General features: G+C 44.6%; 1 protein-coding gene across 1 annotated transcript; it reads right to left on the reverse strand.

Moving 5' to 3' along the window:
- Positions 1-4,274: 4,274 nt before the first annotated feature.
- Positions 4,275-4,988, reverse strand: LOC128739288 (uncharacterized). Its single transcript, XM_053834767.1, has one exon. The coding sequence runs from the start codon at positions 4,986-4,988 to the stop codon at positions 4,275-4,277; it is 714 nt and encodes a 237-aa protein (XP_053690742.1).
- Between the last annotated feature and the right edge of the window lie 17,179 nt (positions 4,989-22,167).

Below are 22,167 nucleotides of genomic sequence, written 5' to 3' on the forward strand. Positions count from 1 at the left end.
ACAGTGGCACGACAGTCGAATGTTTCCATATCCATCAATCGCTAATGACAAATAGATCGATGATTTTCAAAGTGGTTAAAAATGTGTTGCTCCTCAATGAGATCGCAAAACGTTCAGGTTACTCAAACAGCCGTCTGTACTAAGAGTGAGTGAAGATAAATCAAAACGGAGAGCAACCCATCGTATTGAAAACTGAGCAATGTGCTCATACGCTGTCAGATATCGTTATGAATATTGTTTGAAAGAGTTATTATAAAATCTTAAATTCCACTCGTTTTAAACTACATAAAATATTGTTCGGATTTCACCTTAAAAAGCTTGGTACGAGATTTCTTTCACCGAGTTTTTTGCAAAATTTGCCATCAAAAGTACACATAAATAAACGAGAGCATGGGAGAAGTTTCCCATGGGTGGCCCTTTGATTTGTTTATAGATTTTTAAAATTCAACAGAATCGATTCACTCAAGAATTCAAGACAGCGCAACATCGATTTTTAGTAGTTTGGCCTTTACTCAGTAACGAAAAAGTTTCAAGCAACATTTTTATCACTCAAAAATAAGGAACCTTCGAATAAGAAAAAATGCGAATTTTAGATGATTTAAAATACAATATTTCCAACTTTTCATTCCAGTTGAAGATATTACTCGAGAACATTAAATTTCTATTACAAATTGTGCATCTCCATTGAAACACATTTTTCAATATCATTAAAATAAATAATCATAAAATCAAAACACGAGGGTCATAAGCAATACTTTTATTTTTCACAAGATTGTATCCTTACTTTTAAAAATTACAAACTCACTTCTAATCTCGCTCCTTTTCACTACTATTCGAAGGCGTTTATAAAAACGCGTCGCAGCTTGGTTTGCTGAGGTGCGTCGTCTCAAACAGTAATCAAAAGCTACCTGAAAAATGGAACCTTTCGTGCTTCCAATTTAACTTAGTAACTATGCAAAGTAACCTAAAGTTGGATTGAGATTCAGTAAATAAGGAGACCACTCTTCTGATGGTTTGAAATGTGGTGAATTCTGACTATACCGCTTTTCCCGAGCAGGAAGCCGGTTGGCACCGTTTGCCAAGTTTCTACCACAATGCAGTCGATAATAATCTATCTTCTCAGTGGTAGAAGCAGAAAGAGCAATCATATAAAAATAATTACCATCGGCGGATGGAGCGCATGTATGCGCACGAATGGTTAGACTGGAATGATCGAAACTAGATGTGAAATTATCTAATATAGGGTGTCGTGTACTTATAGTTTAATTGTCAAAACACTTGAGCACAAACAGGGAGAGTGTGAGTTACAGTCCCACTCAGTAATTGAACTACGCAATATATTTTTGGCCCCACATCGAAGTTTCGCAATATCATCCAGTCTACCATTCTTTCTCACCAAACGAATGGTTCAATTCGCCTTGAAGCCACATATAATGTGCATCGCAAAAGTGCGAAATAGCACGTTCTACTGCTTCTAAAGCAACCAACCCTACTTTTAACTAATTTCTGTTCATAGTTATAGTACTTTTGAAATCTTTCGGGCGTCGCCGGACATCCTATACCGGCTAAAACGGCCACTCAATGTTCAACATTCACTTTTTGTACGAATTCCTATGTTCACAATGAGCTTCTGTTCATGATAAAACTCAAAGCCGCACTGGATACATCATCGAATAGTGAACATTCATCAGGAATGTTCATCGATTCAAATAATCAATTTTTCGCGAATTCTCCAACCACTCCAAGCAGCAGAATCCGGTTGAAATCCGTAGCATGAATCAGCAAATGATTTTCTACAACATAATAATCTATTTATATAAGAGGCTTATGTCTGTACCGAAAACCAGGTCCCTGACAGGACGTCATGCTTTCGTAGCAATGGGTTGTATTCTCAGTCACCTCACTGGTCGACTGCTGGACTGCTCGATTGCTCAACTGGTTGACTAGACTGCTCGACTGGACTGGTCAATTAGACTGCTCGATTTGATTGTTCGACTGGACTGCTTAACTGAACTGCTCGACTGAACTGTTCGATTCGTCTGCTCGACTCAACTTCTTGATTGGACAGATCGACTTGACTGCTTGACTGAACAGCTCGATTTAGCTGCTCGAGTGGACTGCTCGACTGGACTGCTTGACTGGACTGCTTGACTGGACAGCATGATTCATCTGCTCGATTAGAATGCTCGATTCAACTGTTTGATTCCACTGCACGACTGGACTACTCAAACTCAACTGTTCGAATGAACTGCTTGACTCAACTACTCGATTCGACTATTCGAATCGGCTGCTCGACTCAACTGCTCAACCCAATTGATCGATTCAACAGCTTGACTAGGCTGCTCGACTTAGCCACTCAACGCGACTGCTCGACTTAACTGCTTGACTTAACTGTTTGATTCGACAGCTCGACTTAACTGCTCGATTCAACTGCACGACTAGACCACTCGACTGAACTGCTCGACTCAACTGTTAGACTTAACTCCTCGACTGAACTGCTTGACCCGATTGCTCGATTAGACTGCTGGATTCAACTGCTCGGATGGACTACTCAACTTAACTGCTCGACTGGACTACTCGACTCGACTGCTCGACTCAGCTGCTAAACTGGACTACTCGACTCAACTGCTCGAATAAACTGTATAAACTCGAATAAACTCGAATAAACTAGACTTAACCGCTTGACCTGCTTGAGTAAAGCATTCGATTCGACTGCTCGACTAGACTACTCGATTCAACTGCTCAACTGGACTACTCAACTTAACTGCTTGAATGCATTGCTCGATTAAACTGCTCGACTTGACTGCTCGACTCGACTGCTCGACCGGATTGCTTGACTGAACAGCTTGATTTAACTGCTCGACTAGACTGTTCTACTCTACTGCTCGACTCAACTGCTTGACTCGATTGCTTGACTCGATTGCTCGACTCGCCTGCTCAACTCGATTGCTTGTCGCGACATCATATGGTCGGTGTTTTTTTTTTGTATGCCAGAAGGGCATTGGGTTAAAAGACCACTGCGACAGTCTTAATGATCGTCTTTTGTGGCAGGCCCCGATTGCTGTTGGTGTTAAATCAAACCAGACCAAGTCGCAAAATTTTAAAAAATGAGTTAATGATAGCAAACGATCAAGAAATATCTAAGCAATATTTTACTCTAATCAGACTACATAAATGTTGCAAACAGCCAGAAGTATTTATTCAGTTAAATAAAATCCAATACGACTATAAACACTATTTATTTCAGTTTCCAGTTATGACTCTTTTATGTACAACATCTTAGAGCTATATTAAGCAATATAAGAACCGTTTTCTGAATTCTGAACAGACATTTATATTTTCCGGATCGTAAGATTCGGGCTCAAATAGTAATACATTATTGGTGTTGATTTTCAACCCCGCTTCGAGGAAAAGGAGCAGAAATACCTTTAACTCACTGATCGTGGAGCAGAAATACTGAACTCACAGTCTATAGATATTTCTTCTCGACGGTAGAAACAAGGAGTAGTCATACAAAAACAATATCGTCGCAAGAGCAGCGTGTAGTGCGAATATAGAACGATAGAATTGGAGAGTAAAATAAAACTAGGTAGTAGACTGTCTACTATAACGGGCGGCAGTAGTTTAGTAAGTAAAACATTCAGTACAGTAAAACACGATAGGTATTATTGATATGCAAGATATAATTGTACTTATAGCATTGATTTAGTCAGCAACATGCCGGCCGCCGTTGAAACCGTCCGTTTTAACCCCTCATCAGCGACCGTTGTCTCCTTCATTGGTCATCTTCGTCGGGATCAATAGGAAGAATGGCAATCTAACTGCGTAACTGCCCTTTTATACCGCCCATTCGCCGTCTGAATGACGACCACTCGGATTCGCCCATCCTTACCAGCTGTAGTTTCAACAATTCGCCCCAATGGCCACTGAAGAGGTGGCGAGTTACTCTGCCTTACGAGCACCAACTGTCCAATGCTCACGTTGGGATTAGATCGCCTCCACTTTGTTCGTTGCTGCAGATGGCTGAGGTAATCTAGATGCCAGCAGTTCCAGAGGTCTTGGACTACCTTTTTCATCTTCTGTAATCGTGAGAGTCGATTAGTATTACGACTGGTCAAATCAGGTTCTGTTATGGTTATTAGGGATTCGCCAACAAGGAAGTGGCCAGGAGTTAGAATGGATAAATCAGCCGCAGAGTCTGAAAGCGGGGAAAGAGGACGGGAATTGAGGACGGATTCAATCTGGGCAACGATCAACGATAGTTTGTAGTTGGTCTATGCTGAACGAGCGGTTCCCATGATGCGATGGAAGTGGAACTTAAACGACTTGATTCCAGCTTCCCAGATTCCGCCGAAGTGCGGAGACCGGGCCGGAATATGACGGAACGTGATTCCGTTTACAATACAGTAGCCTTTCCAGTACTCGGTTTGAAACTGACGGAGAAACTCCTTTCGCATGTTTCGAAGCTCGCGATCCGCCCCGACGAATGCGGTTGCATAATCGCAATGCAGTTCGAGTATCCGACCGCGACGTGCCACGAATCGCTTGACGGCGTTAATACAAGCGGACGACGACAGATCGGCGATAAGTTCAAGGTACACAGCCTTCACCACTAGACATACGAATAAACCGACGTAAATCTTGACCGATGAGCCCCGTCCACTCAACGGACGTACGAAAAACGACCCACAGTAATCAAGCCCAGAATACAGAAATGGTCTAGCAGGCCTGACGCGTACAGCAGGTAATGGAGCCATGATTTGCTGTGCTAGCCGTGGTTGACACCGGAAGCTTGTCGGGCATTTGCGTACCACTTGCCGAGCTAGTTGACGACCTCGAAGTGGCCTGAACCGTTGACGCATAGTAGCGAGAGTAAGCGAGGGACCTCCGTGTAGAGTGCGGACATGATTGGACCGAGCTATGAGCCAGCTAGGCTGATGATCGGCTGGCAAAATATTCGGGAAACGTGAATCGTAAGGCGCATCCATGTTCGACAACCTTCCGTTTATTCTAAGCAAACCGATCGGGTCCATGAATAGGTTCAAATCTTTGAGTGGCGATTTCCAGAAGTTTCTGCTAGGCTTTGTTGTTGAGTATGTTTACGCTCGAGTGTGAATTACCAACAGCATAAACCGCAGCAAGACATCCAACCGCCGCTGCTAAATGAGCCACACCTTTTTTTTACCGTCTTCCATTCTACGTGTTTCGTGCGAGACGAGCAGCAGCGAAGAAGAAGATTCCATGCTATATAAGCAGTACGCGCATTGCGCGATCATTCAGTGTTTCAACTTAAGCTTGAAAGCAAATCAATGGAGTAGATTTTAGTTTGAAACTAGTGCTTCCTTCACATCCTCTGAAGACGTCCGGGGAAGTAGCTGATGTGTATACAGTCCACTCCACTGGCTGGCTTAGTGTTGCTGCAGCAGGCTCGCGAACCAAGTCGTCCTTATAAGGACAAGAAGGTTTTCTCTACACTGCTATCCGCCAGTGCCCAAGCAGAACACTCTTTTCCGACGGCTTCCAGCTTAGGCACCGTTCCATGCCGCAACAAGGTATTTTCAAGCGCAATGTTGAGTAGCAGGCACGAAAAACCATCGCTTTGTCGAAGTCCCCTGCGAGATTTGGATGGGTCCAACAATCCACTCGAGATTTCCACACAGCACTAGATCCCATCCGCAGCCGTGGAGCCATGCTAAGTCTAGCAAGCTTACCCGAAAAGCTTCGGTTTACACTATCATATGCGGCTTTGAAATCGATCGATGAACAGGTGATGCGTGGGGACTCGGAATTCGCGGCACTTCTGGAGGATCTGGGTGAAGATTTGGTCCGTTGTTGACCGACCTTGCATGAAGCCGGGCTGATAACTTCCCACAATTCTATTGACTATTGGCAATAGTCGATGGAAGATGACTTGGGAAAGTACTGTGCAGACGGCGTTTAGGATAGTGAACGCTCGGTAGTTCCCACAGTCCAGTTAAACGCCTTTCTTGTAGATAGGGTTAGTTAAATAATCCCGTCTTTCCACTCCTCCGGTAGTCGTTCCATATCCTATATCTTGACAATCAGCTGATGCAAACAGAGTTGATTTAACAACGATCTTTCGATCTTTAACTTTGCTGAACATTTTATTCAGCAAACTTAAGCCATAAAGAAGTTTATATTTTACACTCGCTTACTGTGATGGTCACCCTAATGTCATATACACCAAAAAATGCGAAAGATAAAATAACAAATTTACTCCGAACATTCTATATACCTAGGACTAATTATTTTAGAGCTGATTATATTCAAAATAAACTTTGAAAAAGAAAAAAATTGAAAAGGAGAACGAAAATTAATGGTCTCACCATACTGCCTTGAGGTACGCCCCAACACTGAACATAGAAAGAGCACCGATCAAGTCGGAACATGGTATGGCGTCGAATACTAGAATCGGATCAATAGTTTATCAACTGACTTCAGCATGGGTATATTCTCACTGACTTGTTAGACCAACAGCATCGTACCACGACGCCAATAGGAAGTGCGAAAAAAAATTATTCTTATCACTGTGCCGAGACATTAAGAAAAAGTTTAGAGCAGCTGTCTCTGAACCAAAGCTCTACATTTTACGCCACGCTACAATTCTACTATTAAATTCTACAACTACGATTGAACCAAAAAAGTTGTAGTCGACTTGACTCATGTGATACGGAGGGTCCTATCTCTCTGGGGGTGCTTTTGGCATGATATTTGCCACTATCACTGCTTAGCGCCACCAATAAAAAAAAACAAGATAAGTTGCGAAGTTTCAAACTTTTTCTTGTCAAAGGAGCACTCAAAGCGACTCAAGCCTAATTAGCTACGTACCACCAGCATAACATACCAGAGCGTACGCTCTGCATTCGGCATTATGCTGTCGCGAAGAGAATTTGTCACAGTGGTACTTGCTGCCGTCGTTTCGTCTAATGTCAGCCGCCGGCAGGACAGCTATCATTGAGAGGAAAAAATATTTTTCGCTTTTCGTTTTTTGGTCTCCGTAAAAAGAAGTTAAAATAACGAGTTTCGGATGCCAGATTTTGCTGATGAAAAATGTTTGGTAATCTTCAAATCTTTCTCATTATTTAGTCATCTTTTTGCTGTTTATTTACTGCCTTTTTGTCGTTCTTTCGTCGTTCTTTCGTCGTCTTTTCTTCATCTTATAGTTGTTTATTCGTCATATTATTGTGCCTTTTCACTGCTTTTTGACATTTCTTTGCTACATTTTCGCGTCATCGTCTCTTTGTGATTTCTACGTCCTAGTTTTGTTGTCTTTTCGTGGTCTTTTCGCCATCTTTCCATCGTAGTTTCGTCGTTTTTTGACGTCTGTCTTTAGAATTTTTGGTCAATTGTTTTCGGAGGCTTCTTGTCGTTTTTTGTTGTTATTTTGGCATCTTTTCGCTGTCATTTTGCAACCTTTTCTTCTTTACTTGTCATCTTTTCATCATCGGTCTTCCTATTTTTTTGTTAGGATAACAAAAATGTTGTCTTTTCGTAGCTCTGTCATCGTCTTTCTGACGTATATTCGCTATCTTTTCATCTTGTTTGTTGCATGTTTTACTGTTTGGTTTTAGCTTCCCAGTTGGCCTCGAGGTATGATGCTGGCCTAATAATCCAGTGGTCATATGTTTGAATCCCGACTGGCAGAGGATCGTAGTCTGTCGAATAAAAACAGAAGGTCATGATTCGTTAACGGAATGTAGCACCTAGGCTTCTTATTATTTGACGCATTTCCGCAATCTTTTTATCATTGCTACGTCATCTTTTCATCATATTTTTATCATGTTACTGCTGTTTCTCGCCGTCGCTTTTTTTATCTCTTATAGGAGTAATAGGGGCATTATGGGCACCTTAACTGGATGGCTGATTTAAGCATCCAAAATGACTGAATTTTTAAAGTGTCGTAAAGCAAAACATGAATTTAGTATCGATTATTAAAGGCATACTGTTTAGAAGCTATAAAATAACTGTATAATCATGAAAATTGTAAGTTAAAATCATGCTTCAAAAACTACAAATTAGTCAGTGTGTGGGGCAAAATGATAAATAATAACAGATTATAAACACTTGCCACGCATATCCCACATTATTGACCGCAACCCGGTTGAAGCCTTGCAATCGAGCCGCAGAGATTGCCTTTGGAGCACGCAAGGAAAGTTCCGGATGATGCTTTCGGAAGCGACGCAGCCAATCCCACCCAGCTAGCTGTATTTTGGTGTTGCAGACAAGGGCTTTTCCATTTTTCTCCGCCAGCATCGATACCGTAGCATCGAACCTCCATTTCCATTCTTCAGCAGGAGTGAAAACGGTCTTAAAAGAACCGACCGACGAGATGAACAAGAAAATTAATAAGCCTACTGAGATGAATTTGAGATTAGTTTATTCGACATAATGTGCCTTTTTGGGGCGAACCGATCACTGCACTATGGGCAAAAACGAGCAAAAAACGGACGCAATTAAGATACGACCTGCAGGCTGATAAAATATAGGTGATCTTATGTAAAATTTGTATGTAAAAAATAGGGCAAATTGATCAAAATGGGGCACTTCCCGATGGCACACAGGAAAGGGGTTGGCACCACGCGATTCTCCGAAAACTTTTGCATAAGATCACCTATATTTTGTCAGCCTGCAGGTCGTATCTTAATGGCGTCCGTTTTTTTGTTCGTTTTTGCCCATAGTGCACTGGTTGAAAGCCCCAATAAAAAAGTTAATAAAATAATGGGGTCGTTTCACTCCACATAGAAGTGCTCATCTCGCCCCTAGTCAATTAGTTAAAGTAAAAACGGGTTCTTACACTAATTAGGCCATTGCAAATTATTTTTAAAGTTTTTGTCACAAAACGTTTGTTTAAACGATTGTAAAAGCTTATTTGGTAATGCTTCAAAATTATATGTTTTTGATCGTTTGAGAACCTTATTAAGGGTTTTTAATATATCTCCGTGTTTTAAAAGGAGAGATCACTTTTGTTTTGAAAAATAGATACGGTAGTACCTACGGTAGTGTATCGCGTATCACATTTTATTACATATTGCGTACTTTAATAGAAAAGAAGGGTGCCCATTTCGCTCTGTGTGCTCATTATGCCCCCAATCTCCCTCTAGTTGCGAAAACTAAGTACATTCTCATACTATATTTCATTTAATTCACAATAATAATATTTCTAGCGGTCTAGCGGTTCTAGCGGTATTTTATAAATACTGTGCACTAGCACATTGTTCTTCAGGGTTGGAAGGCGGGTGCGACTCTATGGATTACAGCATCTGTCGACTACCGCCAACGCCCAGGTTGTGCTGTGCTCAATTCACTTTATAGAACTGTCTTGAGGCAGTGGATAAATGCCAGGGGGATGAAAGATGATTGGTTTTCATTGAGTCGAACCCTGATAAGTTGATAACTACTGATGGTCTGAGATTTGTCTTCCTACTGGTTCATTTTTTTTTGTTGGGAAATTGATGATGGAAGATATTTGAGGTATTGTTGTAGGCTTTGGTGCCAATACTGGCCATGTCCTACTTGCTGAATGGACATAGTCCGCGCAGCTTATAGCAAATTTCCTGGATCTTTTATCAAAACTTTTGTCAAGCGATCTTGATCTTGTCAAGTTCATTCTTGCTGTCCTCATCTTCCTCCTCTTCATCATCTTCCTCATCCTCGTCCAAACGTGGAAGCACAGACTGCTATGCCACATCTACGGAATGTGGCCACTCATCACAGGCTGGACTAGACTACCATAGCACGTCGTCCTTTCGTTCCGCGCGCCGTTTAATCTTTCCGGACGTCGAAAGGAATATTGTTTGGTTGTAATTCATACTTGTGATACTGTACACTAGTATCCTGTATCACTTCGTTGTTTTGTGACTTCGCTCACTCTTCAAATGAAGGAATTTTCATGCTGGACAGATTTTTGCTTAATTTTCGTGTGAAAGATCCGCTTATTTTCAATTTTCTCCAGGTTTTGGCTTCATCTTACAGCTTAGTTGTTTATGCTATAATACTTTTTTCTGGAGAGTATGATTTCTTTATCAAGAAACTGTATCAAGCGAAAAAACTAAACTTCTGCAGAAGAATGTCAGAAAATTTTGTCAAAATTATGGTCAAGTTTTAAGGAGGCTGTAATATGTCATTTTTAAACGAGAAACAAGTAACCATTTAAACCGCTTGTAAGCTGAATTCCACTTATTGATCTTACAGGTTTATGGGAGTTTTTTCAAGTTTTCTTCATTTATATTTCAGAACCTAGAACTATTTGTTTAAAACAAAGACAAAGCATCTCATCAAGTCAAGTAGTAAGTCTACTAAATGGCTGACGGATAAGCAACACTCTTCTCGCAACGGGTTTCTTGGTTTCAATAGGTACACATTACGACCGCAAAAATTCCCCGACGTATCCATTGCATCCATTTGCATGACTTAATCCCCAATCCTGGTGGGCAAAAACAGTCGAACTCTTTCCGCCCCGAATCGACGGCATTCGTTTAATGTTGTGTGGAAACTAATTAACAGTTTCCTTCTTCTGGCAGTCTGGCAGCTATTTTGCGTTGACCTCGCAATGCAGTTGATTGTTAGCGGCAGGGCGTACCCGTGACTTCTGGGTCTGGCAAATTTTCCCTCACCAACCCCGGGCACGGTTTGCGCCGCTCACGATCACGCGGGTTAATATACAATTGCAAATTCTTAATTAAAACGGCCTCATATCTCATAAAGATCTAGTGAAGAAACGCGACTCCCAAAATACAAACCAAAGCGGCAACAATAGCAGTAAACATTAAAATAAAACTGCAATAAAGCCCATGCAATGGTTGGTTTAATTTTTCATGTGCCTCCCTATCTCCTCCCTACCCCCTTCGAACACCCTTCGCCAGAAAGCTGATCAACCGTGACCGCACCTCTGGTCGGTACATTCTCCCCCCCGTTTTCCCACACCCGTATCGATAGAGAATGCCGCTGCGCCGGGACGGCACATGGTCGTCGGCTCCGGCCGAAACCCGAATTTCTCACATTAATCATCAAATCGTCGCCATCAATCCAATAGAGTCTACCGTGTGCGGACAATTGCGTGCACGCCGCTTGCATTCGCAATTTCTGACGGTATAGCCGCCGAAGCCGGCCGCCGACAAAGTAACGTGAAATCCGAAACGGATTTGGCCCCGCACAGATCAAAACTCGTCCAGCGGAAAAAGAGTTCAAAATTCACATTAATTCACCGTGTGTGCGCACTGTGCGGTTTGCCACTGACTCCACTGCTACAGGACCACCGGCCGCCGCCGCTCCTCGGCGGCCAAGGTGTGTAGAAGAATAAAACAGTACACAAGCGTTCGCACAAACGATTAGCTTGAATTTGTAGTTGCACCACCCCTCTAGCTTTATTTTTTGTTTTTTTAATTTTTGGCAACTTATGCTACTACGACTCCACTACTTCTCTCGGTGTGCCGCTGCAACTACTAACTAACCCCCCAAAAGTGAAGTCGACAAGCAAGCAGCGCTGCAGCGCAGCGAACGGGAGAAAAAATCGGCACTCTGCGATCGAAAGAAGTCCGTCAGTTTGCTTTTTTCTGAGTTTTGGTTTTTTGTTTTTCCATACTTTTTTTCCAACGGCGCGGCGGCATGCTTCAATGCCATTAACTTGCCGTTCGTCGTCGTCGTCGTCGGCGTCGTCCTCGTGCATATAGGCAGGGCAGCAGTAGTAGTCTATTGGAGCGCGCTGTGCACTTTCCACGAAATGCAACGAACAACGCGGCCAACTTTGTTTTTGTTTTTTTTCCCTACTGTTGTTTTGATTTTCGGTGTGTGGTTGGGGCAGGGGGGTTCGTGCCCTGGAGCCCATGGCGGCTGAGCCGCCGAAGAAAAATCGGCACATTGTTTGATTTGCTGGTGTGTCCTGTCCTGATGCACCGTGAGCATCGGTCGTCGCGAAGCGGGTTCCGCACGGTGGGAGAGCCAGAAGAAGCGGAAGGTGAGACGTTATTTGAATATTGTTAATTTTAACCACACGGGCCGGAATAGGTTTTGTTTTTTCGGTGGAGGGTAGAAAGAATGAGAAGCGCGAACGGCGGACCGAAAGAAGATCATTTAATTTGATAAAAGATATATTTTTTCGGGAAAAAATAAAAGTTTATTGCAGTTTTGGTTGGGGTTTTAATTTCTGCACCGGCTCAGACTTGACACAGGGGAGGTGCCGGGGTCAGCGGTGATGAAACTGATGTTTCTTCACGGACATGGGCAGTAAATTTTTCGGTAATGGCTTTCATTTCTGCTTTTCTACCGAGAGGTTTTGTTTGTGTTTGTGTAGATGGGTGTTTCGAATGCACTTATCGAACCGACAAGTGGTGCTTTAGTGCGGTGGAAATTTTTCCGATCGAACCTTTGGTTTCATTGAGTGAGAAACGTTTTCGAGAAGAGTGGCTGTACAGTTACTACCAGAAACGAGCACGGTTTTTTTCACTTCTAGGTTATGAAACATAACCTAACTTGCGGATTTCTGGTCAATGCCAGAAATCGTACTTTTAGCCATTGTTTGCATTTTGTTGTTTTAACTCCAATCCCCACCCACAATTCATACATCAAAACCTCCTCCCACACCCAATACCATATCCAACGCCAACAATGTCTCCGCACACGGTAGCAACCGATCCTGCGAAAGATATGAAATATAAGTCCGTTCCTTTTATGGTTTCAACCCCATCTCCCATCTCATTGGCCGGCTGTGCCGGAGGGAAAAAGGGTCTATTTACCTCCGCTTGCGTGAATTATTAAAATTATTTAAAACAAATTACAATTAACGATCGGAGATGCTCCCGGTCCACGGTCCCTGTCGGTCCCGGTCGGCTGTTGTTTTCGGGTGCTCGCTATCCGCTATGGGGGAGGACCCCCCGGAAAAAATGGTGAACCTCCCGTGCGTGCGTTGGTACGTAATTTATATATGTACATTAAAAAGCGGCGAAAATGAATAAAAACACAACCGCACAGAATTCGGGTGTTCTACCTCCCCCTGATTCCGTTGCCATCCGGTTGCCCGGTGTCCTTACTGGATCGGAAAATTTTAATTGAAGTCCGAAGATATGAAAATTTTATCCTCTCGGGTCCACCGTTGAAGAAAAATAAAAACCTAAACGACCGACCAGCCGGTCGACCAGTGTGGATGGGTGTAGCGAACAATACCAGCGATAAATATTTTATTATAATAAATTTCCCCCGCGCTCGGTTCAACTTTTTGCGTTAGGAATAGAATTCGCAGTAGGCACAGTTTTAAGCTTAATTTCTCGGAATGGAACATTCCTGGCGTACGAACGGTAGCTGTCAGTTTTGGACTCCCCCGCACAGCACCCTTGGACCGGTAATTTAGTATTTTTGACTGGTCATCATGTAGAATGTGGAAAATATAGCTCGTTCATCTACTTTGAATCGTAACGATAATCTGAGCAGGAGAATTTTTCTATTTCTGTTCGATTCATAAATTTATTATTTTATTGGATCATTTTTGTGTTCTGCTTGGCATTTCGTTCCGCGAGCATGTAAGGAAGGTATTATCGAAAAAACTCGTATAGATTGGGCTGAAGATCAGTGTTAAAAAATTTCATAGAATTCAAGATCATTTGACCCAAAACTTAACGATAATTGAGAAAAACCATAATCGAGCGAATTTGCAAGATTAGTTTATAGTGTTTGAAAGAGTAGAGTAGCTTTCGTGAATTGTTTAAATGATGAAAATACTCAGTAAAAGTTTAAAACAAAGCAAGGCTTTTACCAAACTGTTCACTTCTATTGTTTCGCGAACATGCGCAGAGTTGGTTATGGTTATGAGAAACAAATGGAAAAGCATTTTTACTACGGAATCTAAACTGCTAATTCAGAATTTTCCAAACCTCTTCGCCTCATCCTACCCGTTTTCCGATGCCAGCATCCCACCCGAATCGACACACCCCCTCCGGCAAAGAGGACAACGGATTCATAACATATATAATATAAATTCGCTACCCTCGGCCGAAACTTTCCCGTATGTACCTGCATGCAAATACAAAGGCAAGTACCTTTTATTTGGGGAAATATTTTTGCTCCTATTGCGAGCCATCGACCTGCGATCGAGGTGTGAGCCCCATTCGCAGCTCACACAGCACAGCGAAAGTCAATCCATCAAACCGACGACGGAGATCCCGGTAACGAAGGAAAGATCCTCGCTTCGGGGCTAATTGGCATCCGAAGCAGCACGAGGACGAGGCACTACTCTCCAGTAGTATCATAAAAATCGATCGCTTTCAACGAGCCATCCACCCACCCTCGCACTCACTTACCTACTCACTCACTCACAGTCAGCATTCCTAATCTTCTTTATGTTCGACAAAAAGCCAACATCCACCCGGTCGAAATAAAAAGGCTAATTATCTGCATAAAGCAATCCAGAGCTCGTCTTCCGCTTTCCTGCTGCGGTAATTTGCAGTCGTTTGCCCCATCCTTCCGGCTCCGGTATGGCCAACCGACCGACCGACCGACCGGGCGGACGGGCGGCGTATGGCTTTTCATCATCTGATCTCCACAAAGAGATGAAGCATTCCGAAAAACCTGAAGCATATATGATTTTTCGATATCAAAACAACTCTTCCAGGCCGACTCGGAAAACCCACACCTGGATCTCGCCCCACGCATCTCGCTGCCGCCGCCGTCCGTCCGTCCCCCAGGGCCGAGGGTCTAACAGGCGGACAGCTACAGCTTTTTAAAATTTCCTCCTGAACCGTCTTTTTGATCTACAGCAATATTCTCCCCCACACCAGCATCAGCAGCGCGTCCTTCGTCAGCCCGTCTAAATTCACCTAATTCATATCTTTTAGTCGGTTTCCCCGACCTCCACCGATCCGTGCCTCCACGAATCCATGTTCCGTCCACAACCGAACCGGACCAACGAGTTCATATTTCAACCCCTTCCACTATTTTCCCCCCACACGCCCGCCATCCCACCGGTCTAATCGGAATCCAGCGCTACGGCGAAAATTTTCTCCTTTTTCTGGAAAACCAAAAAACCGGTAAAAATTTCCCCCTTGCTTGTTTCCATCTGGCTCCCACTTCCCGCGCCGCTAAAACAGATTCTGCAATGCACAACATACTTGAGCATCGGGCAGGCACACAAACACGTACACACACACTTACTCGTACATCATACAGGGAAAGAGTGATGCTTCCGACCGGCGACCACCATAAAATATTAATTCCGTACCCAGGTACGATATTAATTCGTAATATATATAAGTATATATATCAGAAAACGGTGAACGTTTCTAATCCTTTTTTCGGGTACACTGCTCTGCGCGGACCTCGCCATCGTCGTCGGAACGTCGTCGACGACGACGACGACGACGCAGCATCGGAGTTGTGCTTGCTGATGGACCAGGCGATGAGATATCATCATCGTCGGTCGATTACCGGTAGGATGGTTCATTGCCAGCTTTCGTTGCAAAGTTGCTGAACGCTAGCTGAACCAATCTAAACCATTGCTTGCAATGGTTGCGGATCGCTGAAGCTAACAAGACGATATCTGTCCTAGGAAAAAAGAGACAACCTCCGCCGGTCCGGTTCGGTTCGGTTCGTCCATTTACATGGCGATTTTTGCTGACCGCAACCATTGCCAACTAGAGAGAAAGCAGGGGAAGAAGGGTAGAAAGTTACCTAGCGAGAAACAGAGCATAGAGAGATATCCGGAATGTACTGCGGAACTGGCCAGCGAACGGCTAACCACAACTAATGTCGATGCACAGATGTTTGCCAGAGTCGGCCAGCAAGATACTACTTACTTTTGTACCTGATTCCGGAGTGTTTTCCCCCTCGTTCCACGCGCGTCGTTGGATTCTGAGGTTTCCGAGGGTCTGTAGCTCAGGTAATCCATCATCGCCGGTCAGGGGAGCGTTTGCACTAACGATAAGTTTGATTTTGATAGTGATAGACCCGAGAAACCATCACAAAAAAAATAAGATTAGTTCAACTAACCTGCTAGCCGTAATAAGATCTTGCAACTCGAAGCACTAAACATTGCATTCTATAGATTCTATTACTTTTTGGGGCATAAATTACACTAAATACTGAGATTTCTGCCCAATTAAAATTCATCACTATATTTTCACTTTTCCGCCGTCGATTTTCATTAATTTTTTCGGCCGTTCCAGTCGTCACATCGCTCGCGAAACTTAACTTGAGACACAAAAAACATTAATTTTCCACCCGAACAGTTATTTGGTAAGATATTATAATGATTTTGTCCAAACTGTTCGCTTGAATTGATATGAAAAACTTTACTTCGTTTCGATTGCAATTCCGAATCCGCGACCGTCGTTGTTGTACGTTGCCAAGGAAACGGGTGTATATGTGGAGTGCTGCCATATTTACGTTGAGCATGAAATTGATCAATAATTTTCTCTATTAAATTAACGTAGGTCGTAGAGTGTCGAATATACTTATAAAATTCACTGATAGTAAAAATCATGCGTTTCTAACTTTTCTACGTTTCTAACATGTTGTGTATAAAAATTTCAGCTTTGCAGAATGTATAAAAAGCGGAGAAAGCGGTAATGTTATTTAGTTTTTTCATTTTCATCAGTTTTTATTATTCTTTCTATTTTTCATTTAATCGTGGTTATAATCCACTGTTCTTTCTTTATTCTTCTATTGTTTTAAATCCTATTAACCAAAATCCTTTTATTTTCTGGCTCGTGTTGGTGCATTGCTTCAATCTTACGGAAGTTTTCAAAAACTTGTTCCGCTTATGCTATCGCAATATTTCTATTTACTGTCCATTTTTGCTATAGATATTAATTTTTTACCCAATTTTCTTCACTACCAGTTGTTGTTACGCTCCTTTGATGAAAGATGAAATATAATCTTTTTCTGATTCTTTCCGTTAACTATTTATAAATTTCATCAGTTTTCTTTGGTTTTGGCATTAAATACTGCTCATTTTTCGTCAATGACGTTTCGTTATTCATCTACAAGTCTGTCTATTATCCGTCCATTTCTAGCTTTCTGTTAACTTTTTGCGATTTCTGATATTTTTTGCTGATTTTTGATTATGTTTTGTTGCTGGTCAGTAATCTTTAGCAAACAGCCATTATATTAAGAATTTTTTAGCAGTTATAATTTTGTTATGCAAAGTAGTTTTCAAAACTTGTCACATTTTCTTCTGTCAATATTTACAATATTAAGCCATTTAAGTGCAAACCCAAATTTGGCTGAAATCTTTCAACATACAAAGAGTTATTTATTAATCTCTGGTTCAATTGTAATAACGGTTTAAACTAATCGCGTATTGTAACATTGTTGAGACAAACTTCCCAATCGTACAAGTCATCCCAGTCGTATCAATCATTCGAGTCATTAAAATTGTCGCAGTCGTTCCAGTTGTCCACGTCGTCCCAGCCGTTCTAATCGTCCCACCCGTCCCAGTTGTCACAGACGTCCCATTCCCAGCGGTGCCACTTGTCTCAGTTGTTGTACTGGTCTCAATCGTCCAAGTCCTTCCACTCGTCCAAGACGTCCGACTCGTCCCAGTCATATCAATAATTCGAGTCGTTATAGTCGTCCTAGTTGAACCACTCGTGACAGTCATAGCAATTATTCCAGTCGCTAAAGTCGTCCCACTCGTCCCACGGTTGTCATAGATGTACTATTGCCAGTCGTCCCAGCCATCCCACTCGCTTCACTCGTCTCATTGTCCTACTCGTCTAAGACGTCCTATGATTGGGACGACTTGAACAAGTGGGATAACTGAGGCGATCAATCATCAATCATTCCGATCGATAAATAGTCGTCCAAGCCATCTAAGTCGTTACAATCGTCTCAATCGTCCCAGTCGTCCGACTAGTCAAAGTCGTCACACTCGTCCAAGTCGTTCCAGTCGTACCACTCGTCTCAGGCATCAAAGTCCTCCAAGTTGTCCCAGTCGTCCCACTCGTCCCAGTCATCCAGCTTGTCCCAGTCGTCCTAAGTGTCCCACTCGTCCCAGTTGTCATAGCTGTCCCAATTGTCCCAGTCATCCTACTCGTTTCACTCGTCTCAGTCATCTCATTCGTTCAAGTCATCTCAATTATTCCAGTCGTCCCCGTTGTCACAGATGTTCCAGTCCCAGCTGTCCCTTTAGTCCCATTCGTCTAAGTCGTCCCAGTCCTTTCAGTCGTCCCAGTTGCCCAGTAGGGTCGTTAAAGTCGTTCCTGTCGTCCCAATTGTCAGAGTCATCCGTGTCGTTCCAGCGATCACACTCGTCCCAGTTGTCACAGACGTCTCTGTTCCAGTCGTCCCAGCGTCTCGTTCGTCCTACTCTTTTCGCTCGTACCAGTGCCACTTGCCCCAGTCAGTCGCACACATCGTCCCATCATTCCAGTCGTTCCAGTTGTCCTAGTCGTCCCAGTCATCCGACTCATGCCCAGCGTCCCACTCGTCCCAGTTATCACAGACGTCCCAATCCCAAAGTCCCACTCGCCCAGTCGTCTAAGTTTGGCTCAGTCCTTCCAGTCGTCCTACTCGCCCTAGTCGTCTCATTAATCCTGGCTGTCCCAGTCGTCGACGTCGTTCCAGTCGTATCAATCATCCCAGTCGTTATAATCGTCCTTAGCAGTCGTCCAAGTCGTCCCATTTGTCACAGATAATCCAATCCCACTCGTCCCAATCGGTCCACTCATCCCAGCTCTCCCGGTCGACTCGTTCCGGTCCCGTGAGTTTCAGCCCGACTTGACAAAAAACTTTTAGCTAGGTTTTCAACTTTTAGTTTTACTTTCTATTTTTATTAATTTATTTTCATATATTTAAATGTTTCTTTTCATGCCAATGTTTTCTTCAGAATTAGTCTCAGTCCTAATTGTCCCAGTTCCAGATCCAATCGTCTCAGACCCAGTCGTCCCAGTTCCAGTTCCAGTCGTACCAATCTCAGTCGTTTCGGGCTCAGTCCCAATCGAAACAGTCCCAGATCTTATCATCCCGGACCTAAGCATCCTAGTGCCAAACTTCCCGGTCCCAGATGACCCAGTTCCAGACGTAGTCATCCCAGTTCCAGTCATCACAGTCCCAATCCTATTCTTTCCAGTGCCAGTACCAGCCGTCCCAGTTCCAGTCGTCCCAGTTCCAGTCGTCCCAATCCCAGTCGTACCAGTCCCAAATCTAATCGTCCCAATTTCAGTCCTAGTTATTCTTGTTTCCATTTATCTCAGTCCCAGTCGTCTCAGTTCCAGTCCCAGTTCTACCAGTCCCTGTCATCTCAGTCATAGTTCAAGTCGATACAGTATCAGTCGTCCCAGTCCCAGTCCCAGTCCCAGTCCCAGTCCCAGTCCCAGTCCCAGTCCCAGTCCCAGTCCCAGTCCCAGTCCCAGTCCCAGTCCCAGTCCCAGTCCCAGTCCCAGTCCCAGTCCCAGTCCCAGTCCCAGTCCCAGTCCCAGTCCAGTTGTCACAGACAGTCATCCTACTCTTTTCGCTCGTCACAGTGCCACTTGCCCCAGTCGTAAACATCGTCCCACTCATTCCAGTCGTCCCAGTTGTCCTAGTCGTCCCAGTTGTGCTAGTCGTCCCAGTCATCCGACTCATGTCCATCGTCCCACTCGTCCCAGTTATCACAGACGTCCCAGTCTCAACCCTACCAGCACGGTTATTACAAACTTGTTGTGGTAACCGAAATATGACTAATTTCAGTTGTAATTCGTTTGCATCAACTAAATGGACCTATAGCGTGCTACTTGGGAGAGTCCCAATCGCCCCTCTCGTCCCAGCCGTCTAAGTTTGGCTCAGTCCTTCCAGACGTCAAAGTCGTCTCATTAATCCCATTAATTCTAGTCGTCCCACTCGTCCCAGTCGTCGTAGTATCAATCATCCCAGTCGTTATAATCGTCCCAAGCAGTCGTCCAAGTCGTCCCATTTGTCGCAGATGTTCCAATCCCACGCGTCCCAATCGATCCACTCATCCTGGTCCTGGTCGACTCCTGGTCGACTCGTTCCGGTCCTGTGAGTTTCAGCCCGACTAGAAAAAAAAACTTTTAGCTAGGTTTTCAACTTTTAGTTTTCCTTTCTATTTTTATGCTTGAAATATCCCAAAAAACATTTTTGCTGAATAGTAGTTTATTCAACGGTTGTATAACCAATTACCGGGTAACAGGCGCTTGATAAGCTGTTATACAAGACAACTGTTTGTTGTGATATCATCATAAATTCATTTAACAGCTTGGGTCATTCGTGGCTTCTGCGGTGTTGGGATTTGAACCCGGGTTCTCGACGTGAGAGGTGTGAATGCTATCCACTACACCGGGATTGATACAGCTCTTTTTTTTGAAACAGTTTTTATACTTTTTTGGAAATATTGTAAGACTTTGTCCATTTTCTGCCTTCTGTCAGTTGAAGATTTGCATTTTTATTAACATTTTTACTTTGCCACTTTTTCAGTTCGATGTGATTTGTTCTTCGATTTATCATTTCATATTATCTGAATGGGCTAAGTCTGTCAGTTATCATCTAATAGAGGTGTTTTTGGTTTCTACTTTCTGCCTCCGATTGCAAATCTTTAATCTATTTTTTATTAACTTTGCTAGAGCTCTCTTACAGCATTGTATTGTGCTCAATTTTGTTCTTAATTTTTGTTTTCATTCCTCCAAAATTTTATCCTCATTTTAATAATTTTCATATATTTAAATGTTTCTCTTCTTGTCAATGTTTTCTTCAGAACCAGTCTTAGTCCCAGTTGTTCCACTCCCTGATCCAATCGTCCCAGATCCAATCGTCCCAGACCCAGTCATCCCAGTTTCAGTTCCAGTCGTACCAATCTCTAGTCGTACCGATCTCCTAGTCATTCTTGTTCCAGTAGTCACAGTCCCAATTCCATTCATCTCAGTCCCAGTCCCAGTCCCAGTCCCAGTCCCAGTCCCAGTCCCAGTCCCAGTCCCAGTCCCAGTCCCAGTCCCAGTCCCAGTCCCAGTCCCAGTCCCAGTCCCAGTCCCAGTCCCAGTCCCAGTCCCAGTCCCAGTCCCAGTCCCAGTCCCAGTCCCAGTCCCAGTCCCAGTCCCAGTCCCAGTCCCAGTCCCAGTCCCTGTCCCATTCCCAGTCCCAGTCCCAGTCCCAGTCCCAGTCCCAGTCCCAGTCCCAGTCCCAGTCCCAGTCCCAGTCCCAGTCCCAGTCCCAGTCCCAGTCCCAGTCCCAGTCCCAGTCCCAGTCCCAGTCCCAGTCCCAGTCCCAGTCCCAGTCCCAGTCCCAGTCCCAGTCCCAGTCCCAGTCCCAGTCCCAGTCCCAGTCCCAGTCCCAGTCCCAGTCCCAGTCCCAGTCCCAGTCCCAGTCCCAGTCCCAGTCCCAGTCCCAGTCCCAGTCCCAGTCCCAGTCCCAGTCCCAGTCCCAGTCCCAGTCCCAGTCCCAGTCCCAGTCCCAGTCCCAGTCCCAGTCCCAGTCCCAGTCCCAGTCCCAGTCCCAGTCCCAGTCCCAGTCCCAGTCCCAGTCCCAGTCCCAGTCCCAGTCCCAGTCCCAGTCCCAGTCCCAGTCCCAGTCCCAGTCCCAGTCCCAGTCCCAGTCCCAGTCCCAGTCCCAGTCCCAGTCCCAGTCCCAGTCCCAGTCCCAGTCCCAGTCCCAGTCCCAGTCCCAGTCCCAGTCCCAGTCCCAGTCCCAGTCCCAGTCCCAGTCCCAGTCCCAGTCCCAGTCCCAGTCCCAGTCCCAGTCCCAGTCCCAGTCCCAGTCCCAGTCCCAGTCCCAGTCCCAGTCCCAGTCCCAGTCCCAGTCCCAGTCCCAGTCCCAGTCCCAGTCCCAGTCCCAGTCCCAGTCCCAGTCCCAGTCCCAGTCCCAGTCCCAGTCCCAGTCCCAGTCCCAGTCCCAGTCCCAGTCCCAGTCCCAGTCCCAGTCCCAGTCCCAGTCCCAGTCCCAGTCCCAGTCCCAGTCCCAGTCCCAGTCCCAGTCCCAGTCCCAGTCCCAGTCCCAGTCCCAGTCCCAGTCCCAGTCCCAGTCCCAGTCCCAGTCCCAGTCCCAGTCCCAGTCCCAGTCCCAGTCCCAGTCCCAGTCCCAGTCCCAGTCCCAGTCCCAGTCCCAGTCCCAGTCCCAGTCCCAGTCCCAGTCCCAGTCCCAGTCCCAGTCCCAGTCCCAGTCCCAGTCCCAGTCCCAGTCCCAGTCCCAGTCCCAGTCCCAGTCCCTGTCCCATTCCCAGTCCCAGTCCCAGTC

Source organism: Sabethes cyaneus, chromosome 3 (assembly GCF_943734655.1).
Source record: "Sabethes cyaneus chromosome 3, idSabCyanKW18_F2, whole genome shotgun sequence".
Classification (NCBI taxonomy): Eukaryota; Metazoa; Arthropoda; class Insecta; order Diptera; family Culicidae; genus Sabethes; species Sabethes cyaneus.